The sequence below is a fragment of the Ammospiza caudacuta genome, chromosome 3, assembly GCF_027887145.1.
Source record: "Ammospiza caudacuta isolate bAmmCau1 chromosome 3, bAmmCau1.pri, whole genome shotgun sequence".
NCBI classification, from domain to species: domain Eukaryota; kingdom Metazoa; phylum Chordata; class Aves; order Passeriformes; family Passerellidae; genus Ammospiza; species Ammospiza caudacuta.
In genome coordinates, this window is record NC_080595.1 from 13,425,813 (window position 1) to 13,444,174 (window position 18,362).

Consider the following 18,362-nt stretch of genomic DNA (forward strand, 5'->3'; position numbering starts at 1 on the left):
TGGCCTTAATTGTTCTGCTCTGAGTTAGGACCAGGACCAAAGCTATTATTGTGGCTAAAGCAGAAACCCCCTCATGGTGAATTTGGAGGGCTCTTTGCCTCCTTGTAAAACTCTGTGCAGCAGCTTGGGTGAAACTTTTAACCCTTCAGGCTTAACTTCCCAGCTTATCAGGACACTCCATTTCTTTCAGAAGTGTTTAGGATTGATCCCCTGCACAAATACATACTGGATATACAGGAGAGAGTTCAGTGAAGGGCCACAAAGATGGGGAGGGGACTGGAGCATCTCTGACATGTGAGGAGGGGATGGGAGCTGGGGCTGCTCAGCCTGCAGGAGAAAAGGTTTGGGGAGGGACATGTTATCAGTGTGTGCAAGTGCCTGAAGGTGCAGAGAGGATGGAACCAGGCTCTTCTCTGAGGTGCCCAGTGACAGGACCTGAGGCAATGGACACAAACACAGACACTGTCATATCTACGAGGTGCCTCGTGGCAGGAAGGAATGATGAGTCTGACTCCATGCTCTTAGAAGGCTAATTTTTATTTTATGATCTATATTATATTAAAGAATGCTAAACTATACTAAACTATGCTAAAGAATACAGAAAGGGTACTTACAGAAGGCTAAAAGATACTAATGAAAACTCATGACTCCTTCCAGAGTCCCAACACAGCCTGACTGTGGTTGGTCAGTAAGTCAAAAACAATTCAAGCAGAAACCAATGAAACAGCCACCTGTTGGTAAACAATGTCCAAACACATTCCAAAGCAGCAAAACACAGGAGAAGCAAATCAAATAATTATTGTTTTCATTTTTCTTTGAGGCTTCTCAGCTTCCCAGGAGAAGAATCCTGGGCAATGAGATTTTTCAGAAAGTATGAGAGTGACAAGCCACATCAGAAAACACCTTTTTTGACTTGGAGGGCCAGTGAGCACCAGCACAGGTTGTCCAAGGTGGTTATGGAGTCTCCCTCAGATATTCGTAAGCTCTCTGGCTGCAGTTGGTCCTGCTTGATCAGGATAGGACCAAAAGACCTCCAGAGATCCCTTCTATCCTCAGCCATTCTGTGTGGATCTGTTGTTTGTAGGGTACTGTGTCTGTATGGGTTTGAGATGACTCAGGGATGAGTCTCTTTAAAAGAAAAAGATGTCTCATTAACTCCTGTAAATTCTCACAGGAAATAACTACTTAGCTTTAAGTAAGCTGCAAAATAAGGGGTGTTATTTGGGAAACAAATTTCCTTTCCACTTTTAAGCCTTGGGAATCATGGGAATTGAAAACAGAAGCTGTAGTTTTAGCTGCTGTGCAACTTAAATGTACGTTTTAGCTAAGCCACCCTAGGAAAATAATGCTCTTTCCTGAGGAGGGGAAGGACAGAGGCACTTGCTGTGTAGTCTTGCTATAGGCTGTTTCTCCTCTTGTGTTAATGGTCTTGCCCTGAAAGAAAGGAAAGAAGCACTTTAAAACACAGGAAAATGTGGTTGTTGAGCCACAAAAAAATAAGTTTCAAGAGTGGTTTTGATGCTATTCACAATCTCTCTCATTCTTGATTTTTGTTTTGATTTTGATAGTGACAGTTTAAAGAAAATTATTTGAAAACCATAGTTTTCCTTAAGGTAATGGAAATCTGCTTGTCATTTTTGTCATGCTTCCATTTTGAAAATGCTGGTTTATTTTCATAACTCTAAATTCAGTGACTTCAAAACGTGCCTGTACATTTTAATTGGCCTTCTTAACACATGCTTTGTTGTTAAATGAAACATTTTTATTGGCACAAAGATATTTGCCCCACCTATTTTCATTTGCTAGCGGTGGGAATGGTAACATTAAAGGCTGTTTAAAATATATGAAGGGAGTTCTGGGGTCATTCCCCACCTGTTGTTTATTTTGGTTTATGCAAGCACAGTCAAAAGTAATCATGTTGGTGAAGCTCTGTCATTTAAGTAGTGCTTTTGGAGACTCATGATTTACACATCAACAGGTTTGGCTTCTTCAAGCAAAACTTGGGAATTTTGTGTTAGTGAACAGTGAATGCTGGCAAGAAAGGTCACAGCTTTAAGGAAACCTAGAGTACATTGTACTATGTTATGGAACAAAAGACAGTAAATACAGAAAGTCTTTGATTAACTTCTCCTTTTCAAAGTGTCCTGACCTTTATTGAGTTCCTCTAGCTGACATTTTTAGAAGAGTTTTAGTATTCCTTTCATTATAAAGGGTTTATTTGTATATTTGATCCCACATATTTCATTGTCATCTTCTCTGCCATTTGACTTTCTTTAGTTACAATGGCATCTACATTTCATATCAGGATGGTTTCTGTTGTAGTGGAATGATGTAGTCCTTTTTTGTACAAAATTCTGGAAGTGCATTTCTGTGACTAGGTGGTATCTTGGTACACAAAAGAAATGAAAAGCAAAATTGAATGAAAAACAAAAAAATTACCAAAGCTGAAAGCACCTAGGAAAACATTTGAAAGACAGCATAATATATTCATGTTAGGAGTAAGTCCTATAGGATTCACATCACATATCTTTCTATTTTTAGTTTAAAAATTATTAGTTGCCATTTCTATTTAAAGATAATGACATATTTAGTCAGACTTAATGCAAGTGAATCATAGTATTGCATTATTATTGTATTAAACGGTGATTGTTGGTTGTGTTTCTTATACTTCTTATATTTTGGAGGGCAAAAATAACTTCTCAGTGCTCTGGAAGTTGCTCAGACATTTCAGTCTGGGGTGGTGATGAATAAATTATACTCTAAATAAGGCAGGCAACAGGAATTCATATTTTTGTTTTCTTCGACCAGCCTTCTCCAGCTGGCCCCTTTCCTTCTCTTTACCCCCTGTGGTTTTAGCCATGTAGGCTGGATAAGATTACAGATACTTGTTTTACAAGCAGTCACTGCAGACTTGGTCTTTTTACATGACTGTTTGTGCTGGTTCTGCTGTCTGAGCTGGTGGCTCCCAGCTGTTTTTGAAGGGTGTGCCAGGGCTGCCTTTTAGTATGGTTGTGTCCTTCCTTTGCCCAGCTCTGCTCCTGGGCTTGCTGCAGGAGAATGAGAACTTCCTTCAACAGTTCAAGGTTGATTAAATCTTTGTAGTTGGTGCCTTGGACAGCTGGCCAGCCCAACCAGACCTCCTGGCTTGGAGAGGCAGCTTCTCAAGAGCATCCCTTGCTCTGTAATAACTGAACAAATCCCAGATGTAAGATTTAATCTTCTCCTTACTACTTTCTTCCTCTGTAATACTGTGCTCCCTGAAGCCTTGAAGCTGTTTTACACACTCTGAACCAGCATTCACAGCTAACAATGCCTCCTAGTAAGATATTCCATAAAATGGAAATTTTTCCTTAGAACAAGATACAGCATTTAGACTTTATTTTAAAGTCACAGGACTTTAAGTGTGGGGCTTCTGACTGATTACCTACTACTGGCAGCTGAGGGAACCTGAGGGTGTGATTTGTACCTTTGTTACTTGAATGGGCAGGTTGTCTGGCTGCTGTCAGTCCTTTTCCTTCATGAATTTGGGTACTCAGCAAGAGTGAAGAAGGCTTAAAAATTGCTTGTGGAACAAAAGGATTAGATCTTTTTATATAGAAGACAGGAACAGTCTGCTAATGAATGAGTAGTAGTGAGAAGAATGTAAGCCTGAGTATTTTATGGCATAAGATAAATGTTACCAGAGGCTAAGAATAAACTCACCATCTCTGTCTCTTGCAGGCTTTCTTCCTTCACGTTCTTATTGAGGTGTCTGACAAGACACTGTCAGACAGGACAACTAGCCAGCACTACTGCTGATTGTTTGGCAGTTTCTGTGGTTTTTCCACTGGTCATTTCTTTGAACTTCATACAAGATAACAAAGTTTCCTAGGTCAAGACACTGGAAATATTAATTCTCCATAAATGTTGTTCTGTTCAGCACAAGTCAGATCTGAGTTTATAGAATACTTTCTTTCTTCAGCCTCGGCAATTTTCCAGTTTTCTGAGGGCAAGCAGCCCAGCAAACACTCCTTCAGACAATTCCTCATCTTTCTCCTTTTTCCGGAATGAAAATCCAAAAATCTTGGCAATGGCGGCCAAAATAACAAAAGAAAAGTGGGTGTTGCCCCTTCTTGCCAAGTTTTTTGTAAATGTTTCTCTCCTTCACTGTCCCAGCATAACAGCAAAACTTCCCAAAAAATCCACAAAATAAACCAGACTCTTTTTCAACCTCTGCTCAAATTCAGAATAAATGCCATTAGGAAAATGCTAAAGAACAAGTACATATGGTTTATCTGACTGTTAATGTTTTATTCCTCATCAGTTAGGTTGCAGGAAACTCTAGAGCCACTGGTAGGTCCTTGATGATGCTCAGGTTTTATTCTTGTTTCTAGGATATCAGTTGGGTTCCAGTTGCTTTTCTTTTACTTGGTTGCAAGGAATCTTAACTGGGGCATGAGTGGATAGATCTGTAGCTTTGGGCAGGCAGGAGTGAAATACGGTTTTAAAGAAGTGGAAAACAAGGGGGTACAAGCTCCAGAGAGTGATTCTAGGCTAAGTGTTCTCTCCTGCTGGCTTGTTCCTCCTCCAATGTCAGTGAAATGATTAGAAATAGTAGGGAAGGGGAGGGGCATGGTAGGCAGTGAGATCCAGGGATTAGTGTTAAGCAGACCAGAGGTGAGATTAGAAACCAAGGAAGGCTTTGCTGGCAGAATGAGTTCATACAACTGAGGGGGCAAAGAGCACTGCTGGATCAGAACCTAAGACCAAAGGGCACCAAGAGGGACAGTAAGCAGGTTCTTAGAGCAATAATCAATGTTATCTGTAGCTACAAAATAAACCCTGTTTGGGTTTCCTCTGTACCAGGAGTGTGTGGCAACCTCCATTGGTGGAGTTGACAAGGTCAGCTATTTTTGGCACTTCTTATGCTGGTGGCTGGCTGCAGCTTTTGTCTTGAGTCACATGTGCTGCTTTTTCTACAGGTTGTTCTTATTTTAATTGAAATTCTTGCAGCTACAATGAATTCATTAGTAGGAGAGTTTTAAGAGGTTTTTTCCCCCCAGAAGTGTTTTTTATCAACAAACCATTGAACTTAAACATGTTCATATGTGTGATAAGAAAGAATAATTTTTTCACCAGTGGCTTTACTAGAAGAAATTCTGTTTGAATTTACGCATTCAAACTGTTGAGATTGCTGCTTTTTGATGTGTCTGCAAAATTGATCTGTATAATGAAATGGCTGTGTGTGAACTGTGCCATGACACATTCAAACAGCTAATAATTGATTCCTTGAAACTATCTCTATGTGTGTGAGTCATGGTTGGACTTGTGACCTCCCTAAAATGTTGAGGTTTTTTTCAGGATACTAATTGTGACCTTTCCCCAAGAGTTAAGTATCTATAAAGTATTTCCAGGTCAATGACAGTCAAAGTAGAATTCCAAATCAAACGGAACAGCCGTCCAAATTGAGACATAGTCTGGAATCTGAGTAGCATGTCTGTGTAGGGAAAGAAATTCTCAATTCCTGCGCTTTTGCTTCTATTTTGATTGCTAATATAGTTTCTTCTTTTATTTATTTTGGAAAGTGCTAAAGCTAGAAAATCTGATTCACTGAATCCAGGCAATGTCTCATTGAAGACTCCTGGAAAACCACACTTGTTCAAGACAAACATGATGTCATTTCAGTAGCAGAATCCTTTTGTGAGCCTCCTGGAAACAAATGTTTTGCATGAGGACTCAATTTTTCTTGTTCTGGATTAATTCAAACAAATTACTCTGCAGACTGTATTTGTGGTAAACTTTTTTTGAGAAAGCCTTTTCTTGGGCCACATTCAGAGACAAGACTGACTCTGAGTGATGTTTAGAAGCTGCAGAGGTTGTTAGCTTGTGAACAGGTAAATGTATCAAGCAGAGCAGTGTGCTTTAGTCTTCTGAGCAGCTGGGAAGATGAGTGTTCTTTAGAACTTCCAGCAGGTGTTTCCATCTGCTCTACAAACTATTGTGCTCTCCATAAGCAAAGTATGTTGGCCTGGAACAGCAAGGCAGATTGCTTTTCTTTCTTTAATTAGGTGATGACTTAAGATATTTGCAGAGGAAAGAAGATAATTTGCTTAAGTAAAGCCAATTTATAGGGATGTTGAGGACTCAGCTTTATCTCTTAGAATCTTTTTTCCCTTTCCATATCTGAACATTCCCAAGTTTCTGGTTTCTCTAGTGCAGGAGCAAAGACAGGAGGCTGCCTCTGAATGTCAGGGAGGGACTTAAGATATAAATCCAAATGACCTTATTGGGACTTTGACACATTTGCTTTCCAGCTGATTGAGAACATAGCCATGAGAAGAACGTGCTTGGGAATTTTCCACCTGCCCATTTGACGTAGGAGAAGAAAGAAACCATTCATTTCCTGACAGCATGTCTGAAAACTGGAGATGGAATGGTTATTTAATGTGTTTGGGTTTTGGCAATCTGATTCATAGTTTTTGAATGCTTGTAGTTGCCAGTTCATGATGCAATGCATTTTTTTATTCCATGAATAAAAAGATGCAGCAGACAAATCTTCAGAGTGTCAGAGCACACTGTGGCCTGTTCTCTGTTTTGTTCTCCCTCTAATAGCAGGATAAATAAAAGTGTTTTGAGGCCTGTCCTCTTCCATCAAGCTTCTGGGAAAGAAAAAAGAAAGGATGGGGGTGGGGGGGAGAGGGGGAAGACAGCATGGAAAACTTTATGAAATTGCTTATGGGTTTCCTTTTCATGTGAAATTTCCCTGAAATTTTCCCCATGACTCATTTCCTCCTTATTCCTTTTTAAGTCTGTAGTTTGGGCTTTTTAATTTTTTTTTCCTTTTCAAAGACAAGTTGGTAGCTTTTTCCGGCCCAGTGTGATGTTGATTTTGCAATGGTATATATTTCACATATGGGCATTGCAGTCTATTCTCCATGTGGGCAGTTTTCCTCTTGTCTCTAATTTCTCTGCACAGAGCAAAGACAGGAAGCAAGGAATACACTTCCACAGAAAACAGATATAAATCATGTGTATTGTGTGAGGGAAGAGGTGGTGGGAAGTAGGTTTTTTATTTTAGCAGATGAGTATTGATGCTTGCAAAGGTCCTGTGCTGAAAGAAGGTCAGTGAGAGTTTGTAATGATTTCATAGCTTCTGGCTTGCAGTTTTCCATTCATGCTGATGTACACTCCCTGCTGGGTATAGAATTTTCTAGAACTCATTCCCTGAAATGTGACCTACCATCTTCTAAGTAATAAAGGCAGCTCTTTTCTGGATTGAAAACTTGTGTAATTAACTCTTTTTCCTTGTCCAGTGTGGGAGATGCGAAAGCTTGAAAGAATGCCAGTCTTTAACCAAGACATAGTCATTGCTACTCAAAAATGGAACCCAAAAATACTTATATTTACTGTGAATCCATCTAGTCTGACCCAATTCTTGCATATGCTTAAAACACTACAAACTGACTTCTCTTGCAAGGCAAAAAAAAATCAAAACTCTCAGGGTTCTTATTGTACTGCTAAGATAAGGCTTACTTCTTTAATGGAAATATACACAAAAATGTGTTCCTCTTGTGCAGCTAGTGTTTAGTAAAGCAATTCAGTGCATCTGAAGAATTATAAACTCTTCAGGACCTTGGCAGTATTTCTTGGAATATCTGATTCCATAGAAGCTTGTGTGATCAGATCACCAAACTGTCCTCACAGTGAATTAAGGCTACTCCTCTCCTTACCCTCATCCAGGGCTAAGATAGATCAGTGTATTTTAAAAAATCGTGTGATCCCTGTAGTGAAGCAAAATTATTTGAATTCCCAATCATTAATTTACTGGGAAATAAAGCATAAATACTATAAGTAAAACTCTCTGCAGAGATAAATTAGATTTTGATCTCTACATTGGTAGAGGTCAAAATAATGACATGATTTACATAAACACATACTACTTCTATAACTGTTCCCTTTTTAAAACATAAGCAACCAAATGGAAAACCTTGAAAGAAGAATGTCACTTACCCTTAATTAGAAATAACTGCTCTCCTCTTAAGCAGTACAATCCTCCTAAATGTTGAAAATTTCATGGTTTAACATCCTCATCCTTTATGAAAAAAGAGCTTTTCTTTTAGAGAAATTAAGTGACTTCTTTTCTAGGCCCTTTCTGTGTCATTAATAACATAATTTCTTCTAGTTGGACAAATTGCTACATCTGAAACAAGTTCAGGATACTCAAAAAACTGGAAACTGGAATCCAAAATAAGCTTAAAGTAAGTTTATAAAAAATATTAAACTACCCACACACGCCTTCCTATCCCAATATAACTAGAAATATATCTCCTGCATTAACTTAGAGCTGTTACCTGGTAGGATCTTGCAAATACTAAGAGAAAGTGGCATTTTCATCAGCTGTGGCGATGCTGTCTTAGTTCCCCTTTCTAAAATCAAGTGAGTTTTCCATCCAGGAAAATTGTAGCTCACTTTAAATTCTGTATTTCCATGTGTAAAGGGTGAATTCTTAGCTTGTTGTGGGATATCAATGCATCTAAACATTGATAGATGTTCTCTAAGTGTTTGTTCAGCCACTTGGAGCCCTGAGCAAAAGGTTTGCAATCTAATTTTTATGTTCTTGTCTCTGAACATACAAATAAATGTGAGGAGTAGTTGTTGAAAGGCCAAGTTCTTCAAAATTGCTCAGAAAATCCTCTGTTCAACTAGGAAAACTAAATTTTTGAGCTTAGTCACTGTTTATTCTTTTGGATTATGAATAACTTGACTGGAGACTGGATGAGCATGCTATATTATTACTTTTATCCAGTTTATCTAAGTGAAGACTGAAGTTTTGTGGTTAGCTTGCAATTCTCTTTATAGATCAAAATTACCATATGAAAATAGGGGAAACCTTTTTGCAGGCCAGCTATTGTTGAATACTGTGGAATAGCATTCCATAAACATTTGATTAACTGAACTAATGATATCTTCTGGCCTTCAGCTTTGAGAAGGACAAGTCCATGATATTTAAAATACCACCTCAATATAACACAGTTTTTCCAAATTGGTGGCCTTGACTAGAGGATCTTTTGTATGTTCAAATCAGCAGGGTCAAACTGAAAGAACACTGAAGAGGGAGCTATTTTGCAGAAGCAATTAATTTTGCTAACAGGGATTTTTTTTGTTGCTGAAGTTTGTTATTATTCTGCACATTTAGTAATTTTTTATATGTGAAGAGAAGAATGGCAATTTTATTGTCACTTTTTATCCTTTACATATCTCAGTGAGTCTGATGATCTGGCTCTGGAACTGATCTCCAAACCAGCTTGAAAGGGCTAAATTTCATTACATTCTGAAATTCAGTTTAGAAATCCAAGATGTGTGGGTCTACAGAGAGAAGCATGTTATTGTAAAAAACCTTTTATTCCTAACACGAAGCTCTTCCAGGGCATCTTGTGCCTTTTTCCTTCACCCCCTTTTCTCAGAGAAAAACTTGAAAAATCTTTGCTTTCACAGTAATTTGCATTTGGAGGGTCCTAATGTGACAAAGATGTGAGGCATTCCTGATGTTAAGTGTCTCTTTAGCTTTTCCTACTGTGATTGCAAATTTTAGCTAGGAGTTCTGAAATATTAACCCCCTGGAGATCAAGCCTTCATGAAAATAAGCTGTATGTATATTTGCTGCTTCACAGGGAGAGAAAGTGCAGTTTTCTTTTGTGAAATTAGATTATAGGATGAGCCTTCTGAATAGAGTGAGATGGGATGGGGAATGAGGGAGAGTAATTCCAGTGACCCAACTTAAGGTACTTATGTAAATGCCCAAAATGAAATGAAGGAAATCCTTCTTTGATGGATTGGTACTGGGCTTGGCAAATTCAAAATTGCATAAGGTAGTTTTGATCCAGGATTTTTAAAAGTCTGTACTACTTTGCTGGTAGGAAGCAGAAGGCAGCTAATTTCTTTTCAATTTAATCTTTTCTCAGAGATTTTTGAAAAATAAAAACAACCAAACCCTTACTCCAAAACCACAGTAATGTATTGTATTATACATACAAAAGAGGTGAAATCTGAGTTAGAAGACCATTCTTAAAAGTACATTAATATCTATTTAAACTAAAACACTTGAAGAAATGTGCTCCTTTACATAAGCAGGTCTGGCTGTGGAAGCTGCTTGTGGTTTAATGTTTCATCACAATAATGGCAGCTTATATGTGCTTGCCAAGAGACCATTATTTTTTCTTCTGCTGCTCAGGCTCTTCCAGTGAAATATCTTTAAGGTGAGAAAATGCATATTTAACAGAACCTGTCATCACTGCCTGTGCAGTGAGAGAGCTTTGTGTGAACTTCTTACCCCATTCCACCAAGCATAATTGCTGATGTTTCTGTGGAGCAAAGTTTAATTTAAAAAAAATTAAAGGAAAAGAGGATAAAATAAAACCCAATAACAGAATTAAATGTGACTTACAAGGGGAGGTTTTAAAAGTGACTTATGTAAATAATATTTTTATTGTAAATACTGTAGTATTCTACAAAAAGTGTTTTCCTTTTTGTAAGGAAATAATGGGGAATGTTCATCTGCTGTTGTCAGAAAATTGATTGTTCTGTAATAAAACCTTGATGCTTTGAGTTCTTTATTTTTATCCCTTAATGATAGTCCTTTCAAAGAACCAGCTGTACCTTTACCTCAGCATCCTTTGCCTGATGGAAACAAATCAAAGAGCAGCACACACTGGGACTAATGAGGGCTGCCCATGTGCTGTTTGATCAGTCAGCCTCTTCCAAACAGAGTTCATGTGGCTGTGTTACTTCACTGGGTTTGTATACATTGGTTATGTATTTCTTTTTGAAAAGGGTGTTAAATTGTCATTTCATTAAACTAGTGAAGGTGGGGGAAGGATCTAAAAATGTTGGGTTTGATTACTATTGCTAGGTTACCTTCTATAGCAGGAATCCTCAAAGGTGTCACTTTTTTGTCTGTTCTTATTTCTCTATAGCAAAAGCGCCCAAACAAAATAAAACTTTGATTGCTTAGTAAGTATGTTAATAATATTATTTAAAACTGAATTATACTGTATGCATTGACCATAAAACTTTTTAAAGTATTGATGAAGAGGATTGTTTGCATTTCTTAATATTCAGATCCAGGGCAGAGGGAAAGTAAAGATTCAAAGAATAGTTTCATGAGCATTTGTCTTCAATTTATTTTCCTCAATGCTCTGTTCTGAAGTTCTCATCAATACATTGAAATTAATAATGGGATTTAATTGCCCAGCAATCCTTGCCATCACTTAGTCTGATGATTGATTCCTCTTACAGGCATTGCTTTAATAATATATCTGTTTGATCCCAAAAGAAGAGAGCTTCATAAAGTTGTTGTGAAAGCTTCTTTTCTTACTGTAATGGTTCAATGAAATGTTCAGCTGTGGCTGAATTGGAAAGGAAACACATGCTGTTGTAGCTTGTATCTAGCTTGGAAAAAAATTTCAATACAATAAATCTTAGCTGTTGTTGAAAACTCTATGCTCAGCAGGAATCCATGTTTCCTCAAGTTGTTTTCAAATTTTCTGCTTATTGCATTTTCTAAATTCTAAGCAGCTCTATCCCTCCTTCCATGAGTTGGACAAGGATTCTTGGGAAACACGGGCGGTGGAAAACTCAGGCTCATCCATGCCTGAGTCAGTACATTAATCTTCTGGCTTATAATTGGTTTCAAATTGTCTTTGTTAGAAGGCATGTTGTATTGCCTTGCTTAACTGGAGTACAGGGCTTTCCACTGGCTTTAGGCTTCCCCTTTGACACAGCGTGTTCCTTCACTCCCAATGCTGCCTTGTTTTGCTGCTTTCTGTCCTCTCTCCCTGCTTGTTCATCTGCAGCAGCAGCAGGAGCAGGTGAAAATTATTTGTGTGAGAAGGAAGTTTTGAATGTTAAGCAACTTAATGTAAAATTAATATTTATATGTTTTAGCCTTGAGAAATTATGGCCTTCTTTCTTTAAAGTTATTTGTGTTAGTCCAAGTATATAACTGATACTTTAACTGCCATGGATTTTTCTCGCAGCGTATTTGTAGAGACCAGTAGAAATTGCAATTTATTTTCTATTTAAACTATGAAAAATGCATTATTTATCTTTAAATAAAACAATATAATGCTGTTGCATTTCTAAAGAGAGCTTTTAAGGCCATCTACATATTAAGAGCTATCCTCATGGAAGCTTGTGCTCCTGTATAAATTCAGATCAAAGTATATACAAGAGTTCATATTTAGTGTTAGGAGTGGAAGCTCTTAGAAGTGTCCACGTATGTTCTCCTGTGGAAGTTGGAGAAATTAACAATCACAGCTAACTTTTCCAAAGATGCTACTTCCTCAACCACTGTTCAAGGGGGGTCTGCTGAGGGGAGAAGTCAGAACTATGAAGAGCAAGGCCTTGCTTGTCAGTGGGGCTCTTATTTCACTGCCATTCTGGAGAATTAGGGGCAAAACCCTGCTTAGTAGGAGTTAAGACACAGGAGTGAGTTATCTTCATTTGGAGCCTCCTCTAGAGCAGAAATTCCCATACTATTCATTCTGCCCATGAGATTGGAAAGTGTTGTCTGTGTGTTGTCTTGGGTTTATGCCTTTGTGAAAGACAGCAAGTTGACCCAGCTGCCAGTTAATTAAATCATAACATTTTAGTAAAGTGTTGGAACAATTTTCCTGTGCCTTGTTTGATGAAGGTTATGTAACTACAGTTTCTCCAAATAGTTACCATGTATTTACTTATGTTACCATAAATTAATGGCTATAAGAGACTCCAAGTGATCCTGTGTAATTTCAGGTCTTTGATCTCTGTGTTGCATCCTTTGCTATCACTACTCTTGCTCTTGCTCAAACTCTGATGATCTTTCTGGCAACAAAAATATTTCAGAGGTGAACATCTCAGTGTAGGAGAATAAAGTTGTTTCTTTGTTGCTCAGATGAAAAATGTCACTTAACTCTGGAACATAAGAATATTTCATAGTCAATGCTCTTACTTTTAGTGCTGGCTTTTCTGTGTTTAACTTTGTACCTGTGTTTGTGATGTTTTTTTTTCTTAACTTGAGCATGCCTTGCAGTCATACTTAAGGTGGGGTAATTTTCATGAGGCTCTTGTGTTTGAATACAAAGTATCCCAGTAACTAAATGCATACTGTCCTTTGATTATTTGAAACTACTCTGGGAGTTTCAGCTTTGTGTTTACATTCAGACAACACAGGGAGAGAAGCCTCAACCTGATGAGGAAGAGAGGGAAGTGGAATGTCATAAGCAACTATTTTTGAGAAGTCCATAATTTATAATTTCCCCAATAAAAACATCACTTCCTCAATGCCCATTGCAATGAACTCATTAAAAGCATTTCAAGAGCTGTGATTACATTTGAGAATCCTTCTAAAAATGCAACTAGAAAGATGTGCTTGCTTTCTCACATATATCCTTAGTTAGTTGCCCAGTTACTTACTAATGAGCATGTTTTATACCTTGAAGGTAAGTTCTTGCTTCTGTTTCTCTGATATTACTGTGCTAATCAGAAAGAGCAAATTCTTTCCAGGAATTCTGTGTTTTTGTGTAATCTTTTTCCTGCAAGGTCAGGGCTCTTGCTAAAAGGGAAAGTGCACACCAGGGTGTGTTCCCACTTGGAAATAACTGAGACAATATTAGGTCTTCTTGGAAGAGATTCTTGTAGTAAAACAAAAAAGGGGAAAAAAATCCTTATAAAAATTGATAGATCATTTAATCTTTCTGGCCCTAATGAAAAGTGTGGATATGGCTGATGTTAAATGTGTTTCATTACTATAAGAGCTGCTGTGAGAAGATTCTTGATTTAGATATTTCTGTAGCATGACCTGCACAGCCAGATTTGAACAGTATCTTCCTTTTTGGATAAGATTTATCTAATGCAAAGATTGACTCATTGCATTTCCTCTTAGATTCCTTTTTTATTTTCATTTATTTTAAGGGGGAGAGGGGATACCCATAAATAACCTTTCCTAGACTATTTCTACCTTGTCACCTGTTTCCTTTTTCTTCCACGTGATAGTTTTGGTGTAGGTCAGGGTATTATTTATCTTTTGGCCTCTCATTCTCTAGGTATGTGCTGTGGAGTTTTCTTAATGATCCAAATGAATGTGGCTTTTTGCCTTTTTTGCTTCAGTGGTCTTTTAAAAGTTGTTTTTTTTTTGTTTCTTTCGGCTACCACTTTTCAGCTTTTAAGGCACTTTTGTAGCAACATCAGTGTTACTGAGTCAGAGACTGGAAGGGTTTTTACTTGGTCTATAACAATGCCCCAGATGTTGTTGGGAGACTTTATCTGTAGCTCTTGCAGGCTTTCCTTCTCCCCCCCTTTTTTCCTAATAGCTCTTGTTAAGCCAGAGCATTGCTCACATGTATAAAATCTAGTAGTCCCTGAGTAGCTGTAATAGGTTATTTCCCTGACTGGGTCACTTGCTGTTCTGTAGTTATTTCATGGATACTTTGTTCTTGGATTGACTAGCATCTATGTGTCTGTCCCAGCAGCTGCCAAACGTGTTCGCAGCTGACTTGAAGCTCAGTCTTACTGTACATTGACTTGGTCTTTGTGATGGGGAATGCAGCACCTATTAAACCACTTCTAATTATTTTTATAAGCTCCTTTCAGTTCTGGCAAATTTTATTAGAAACTGAGTTTCTGTTTCAAATGAGCTACTATTTTGCGTAATAAAAGGCTAAATAGCTAAATATCATGGTCTTAGATGTTGCTTTTTCCCCCCTGTTTGTCTTCTGGCAGCTTAGTAAAGTAATGCATAAGCACTGGCAGATAAACTTCCCCAGTTGTCTCAGCACTGAATTACTTTATTTAGCTTCTTATGCTGGTAATTTGTTTTAGGCAAAAATGACCTTGATAAATTTTCATGGAAAACATTTTCATACTCATTTGTCAATAGCCCTGGATCCTTTGCATCTGAATGACAAAAAATTTACAAGTAAGAATCACATGGTTGCTCATATCTTTGTAGGTGTTTGAGGGACCAAAGCCATTCAGCTTTAACAAGGAACAACATGAGTTGCTTTATGGTACTGTACTGATGAGACATTTTCTGGCTTTGAGAGCATTTAAGTCCGAAGAAGAATGTTTTATAGAATCAGATGCAGTAGCCCTGGAAGCAGAGGCAGCATGTCTGCATCAGGCTGCTGCCATGAGTACCCCTGCTGAGCCATGGAGCTTTACTGGCAGAAGTACAGATGGACCAACGTAGTTGTGCTTCTTCCCAGGCACAGCCTGCATCCATGCACAGCACAGCACCCATGGTTTACACCCTGGAATGCTCTGCTAGAAATGGCTTTGAAGACCTCAATCCACCTGAAGCCCTGGGGACATCCTTTTGGAGTCTTGTCAGAAGAGAAAAACTTCCCATTGTAGCTGATGGAAAGACGAAATTACAGAGCTGAAGATGGGGTTAAAGGTACCCTGCTCAGCAGTGGTTTGTAATGTCATCTTAGAAACAGCCAGCTATGATGTGATTCTACTGGTGAGCTGTGCAAATGAGATGTGAGGGCTGTTGTCTAGAAGACTGAAAAGCACAGCAGATCTTCATCTCTGACTGTAAGGTCCTGAAGCAGAAATATTGTTAGTTAATAGTGGGATGGTAATTTGGCAACATGTGAGTTTTGACTATGCTTTGGATATTGATCTACACCAAAATATAGTAGATTGAAAACAGCATTTCATGTCCAGAAATGGAGCAAATGCAAATAAACTCTTTTCTTCTGCTTCTGGTGGGAATGAAACATTTATAAATTTTCTGCAGAACTGCTGCATTTTTTTTCTTTTGCTTTGGAGCCTGCCAGGTAACCCATCTATTGTTTGTTCTATGCTTACCTTGGAAAGCAGCCAGCTTGTAAGCACAGCTCACTAGAAAACTGCAATTTATGTGACTTTTAAAGTTGTTATAAACTTGTGATACTTGCTGATGTGTAAGTATGCTTCAGAGTGCTGTGTACTCCTGACACAAAGGCAGCCCTGCAAAATTTCAAGTTTTCAAATGGAATTTTCCAATTAAACGGCTAGGACATTTTTAACATTATTTGCAAATGGTTTTTTTTCTTTGATATTTGTCTTGGAAATACATTTTTAAAAGCCTGAGGCAGTTACAGAGACTCAGAGGCTTGGCAGAATTATATTCCATTGATAATAGCAATTTATCTTTATTATTATTGGAAAAAAAAAGTGGCATAACTTTGTCTGTAGGTGCTTTTCTCCATCTCTCATCTAAGTCCTGTTGAGCCAGAATCACTTACATGGTGGGCAAATGAAGATAAGTGTCTGGTCTTTGTCTTCAGTCATTTAATAATTTGAGAGTAGATAAAATCCATAATCTGATCTTGCAACTGATTTTTGGTGGAAACTCACTGGCTTCAGTAAGTTTGCTGTTGGATTTTTAGCATAGCCCCTGCTGAACTTTTGCAGCATGTAATGTGCTATTGAGAACAAGAATAAAGTAGTTTAGCAATTGTTGCTGTACAGGTGATGACTGTCACAGGATAAAAGATGCTAAAAAACAACAAAGCTGCAGTGGATAAGAAAAACAAACCACACTGCAGTATTACCCATCCAGAATCAAATTCATTTGCAGCATACATTATAGCTGGAAAAGGAGGAATTATTTGGGCCAATATATTCTGTTATGAAACTGAGAGAGGTTTTTATAGAGGATGGTCACAAATACAGAGCTCTGAATGAAACTTTTTCCAAGCTGGGTACCTTGCTTAAGGCCTCTGAAAGTCTGCTTTTACATCCCCCCTCTTTATTTTCGTAATTGCACTCTGAATAATATGAGTTAGCATAGGCTGTCTTGCTGTTCCTCTCCTGGTGATAGCCACTGGTTTTCCCAGGCTACATGAGTTTTCTTCATATGCCTTTCCTGTATTTCTTGAGTTGTTAACCTGATGAGAAAATTCTGTCTTGGTGAGGGCAAAAAAAAGCCATTTGAAGTTTCTTGGATGTCTCCTTCTCTGAGAGTGATTTTTAGTTCAGTGCCAGTGGCAGAGATTTAAAAATACTCCTGTGAAAATTACTAGTTTTCTATTTGAGTAACTCTTCTTCAGCATGAAGTCCTTTATTTCTGTTTCCCCACTGAGGATTTTATTGTGAAATAGATACTTCTGAAATTATAAATGTCACCCTTTCCCACCAAGAATAGCTCTGAACTGAAGTGTTGGGGTGCTCTTATGCAGGGGAAAAGAAATTGATTTATTGGTTTGTTTGTAATATCTCCAGTTACAAAGTGGAATATTTTATCTGTTTTTCATAATTTCCACTTGGATTTGTTATCCATCAATGTTGGTCAGCTTTTTGGTCTGTAGACTTTGGAAACCAAAGGGGACAGATTTGCCAGCTGTTGACCACAATAACTTTTTTGAAAAACAGAGTGGGCCTCAAGCTGACTTGCAGGTTTTTTATAAAGTACTTAATAAACCCCTAAAATTGACACTGCTCCATGTTTATTGCAAGGTTATGTTGGTTTTTTGTTTGTTTCTTTTATTTAAAGAGGGGTTGGGAGGAATACAGCAGCTGTTTTTAATCTGCCAAACTTATTCTTGATGACTTGTCAGCCAGGGCACTCTGTTTATATTGGTTGTTGTTTAATACAGGCTTGTGGGACCCCAGCAGCTTGATGGATAGTGCAGAGCACAGCTCCATGCATGGAAAGCCATGAAGAAGGAATTCAGAATTATTAGTGTCTGTGCAATATGCATAACAAAAAAAAATGAGGTAGCTTTTGGGAGTAAGAGCTCTTGTGCAGTTCTTCCTACAGCAAATCTGTCAATTCATCTACATTTTCTGATTATAGTAAGGAATAAAAGCAAGCTACTTTTCTATAAATCATTGTTTCTTTTTTTTTTTTTTTCAGGAAACAGCTGTAGCTATTGCATGATACCCTCTTACAAATGATTTCAAATGCCTTAGCTCATGCTTTCATTCAAGCTTTATTGGTCTAATGGTTGTCTGGAGCAACAGTGGAAAGAGAACAGGTAAAGGAGGGTGAAAAAGCATCAGACTGATTTGATGTCTGTACCCTGACTGAATTACCTGCTTACAGTGTCTAAAGGCTGTACTGCAAAGTATCTCAGCCAGCATTTTTGCATTTGGGAAGACACAATTACTTGGAAGAGCAAATTCAATATTCTATTAAAATTTATTGAATTATAATAGTCAGATTAAGTCTTGGCAAATAAAAGAGATAATAAATTGTAAGATGCAGTAATAATAATATTTTATTTGTTATATTTCCGGAAATTGTTCATTAAGATTTGTACTTGTGTATTTTACGTGTAAGCTAATATCTGCTATACTGTCAGGGGTAGGGCTTGTGGTGATATTACCTTGTATTACCCTATCCTATATTGTTTTAT

The 18,362-nt window shown here is 37.8% G+C and overlaps 1 protein-coding gene across 5 annotated transcripts in view; it reads left to right on the forward strand.

Annotated features, from left to right (window-relative positions):
- LCLAT1 (lysocardiolipin acyltransferase 1) overlaps positions 1–18,362 on the forward strand; it is a 111,706-nt gene that overhangs the window by 13,933 nt on the left and 79,411 nt on the right. Inside the window, exon 3 of one of the 5 annotated variants that reach the window (XM_058801052.1) lies at positions 17,861–17,981. The exons of the other annotated variants lie outside the window; for them this stretch is intronic. Coding sequence (XP_058657035.1) covers positions 17,920–17,981 — 62 coding nt within the window. The 5' untranslated portion in view covers positions 17,861–17,919. The remainder of the gene's footprint in view (positions 1–17,860; positions 17,982–18,362) is intronic. 5 annotated transcript variants of the gene reach the window in all.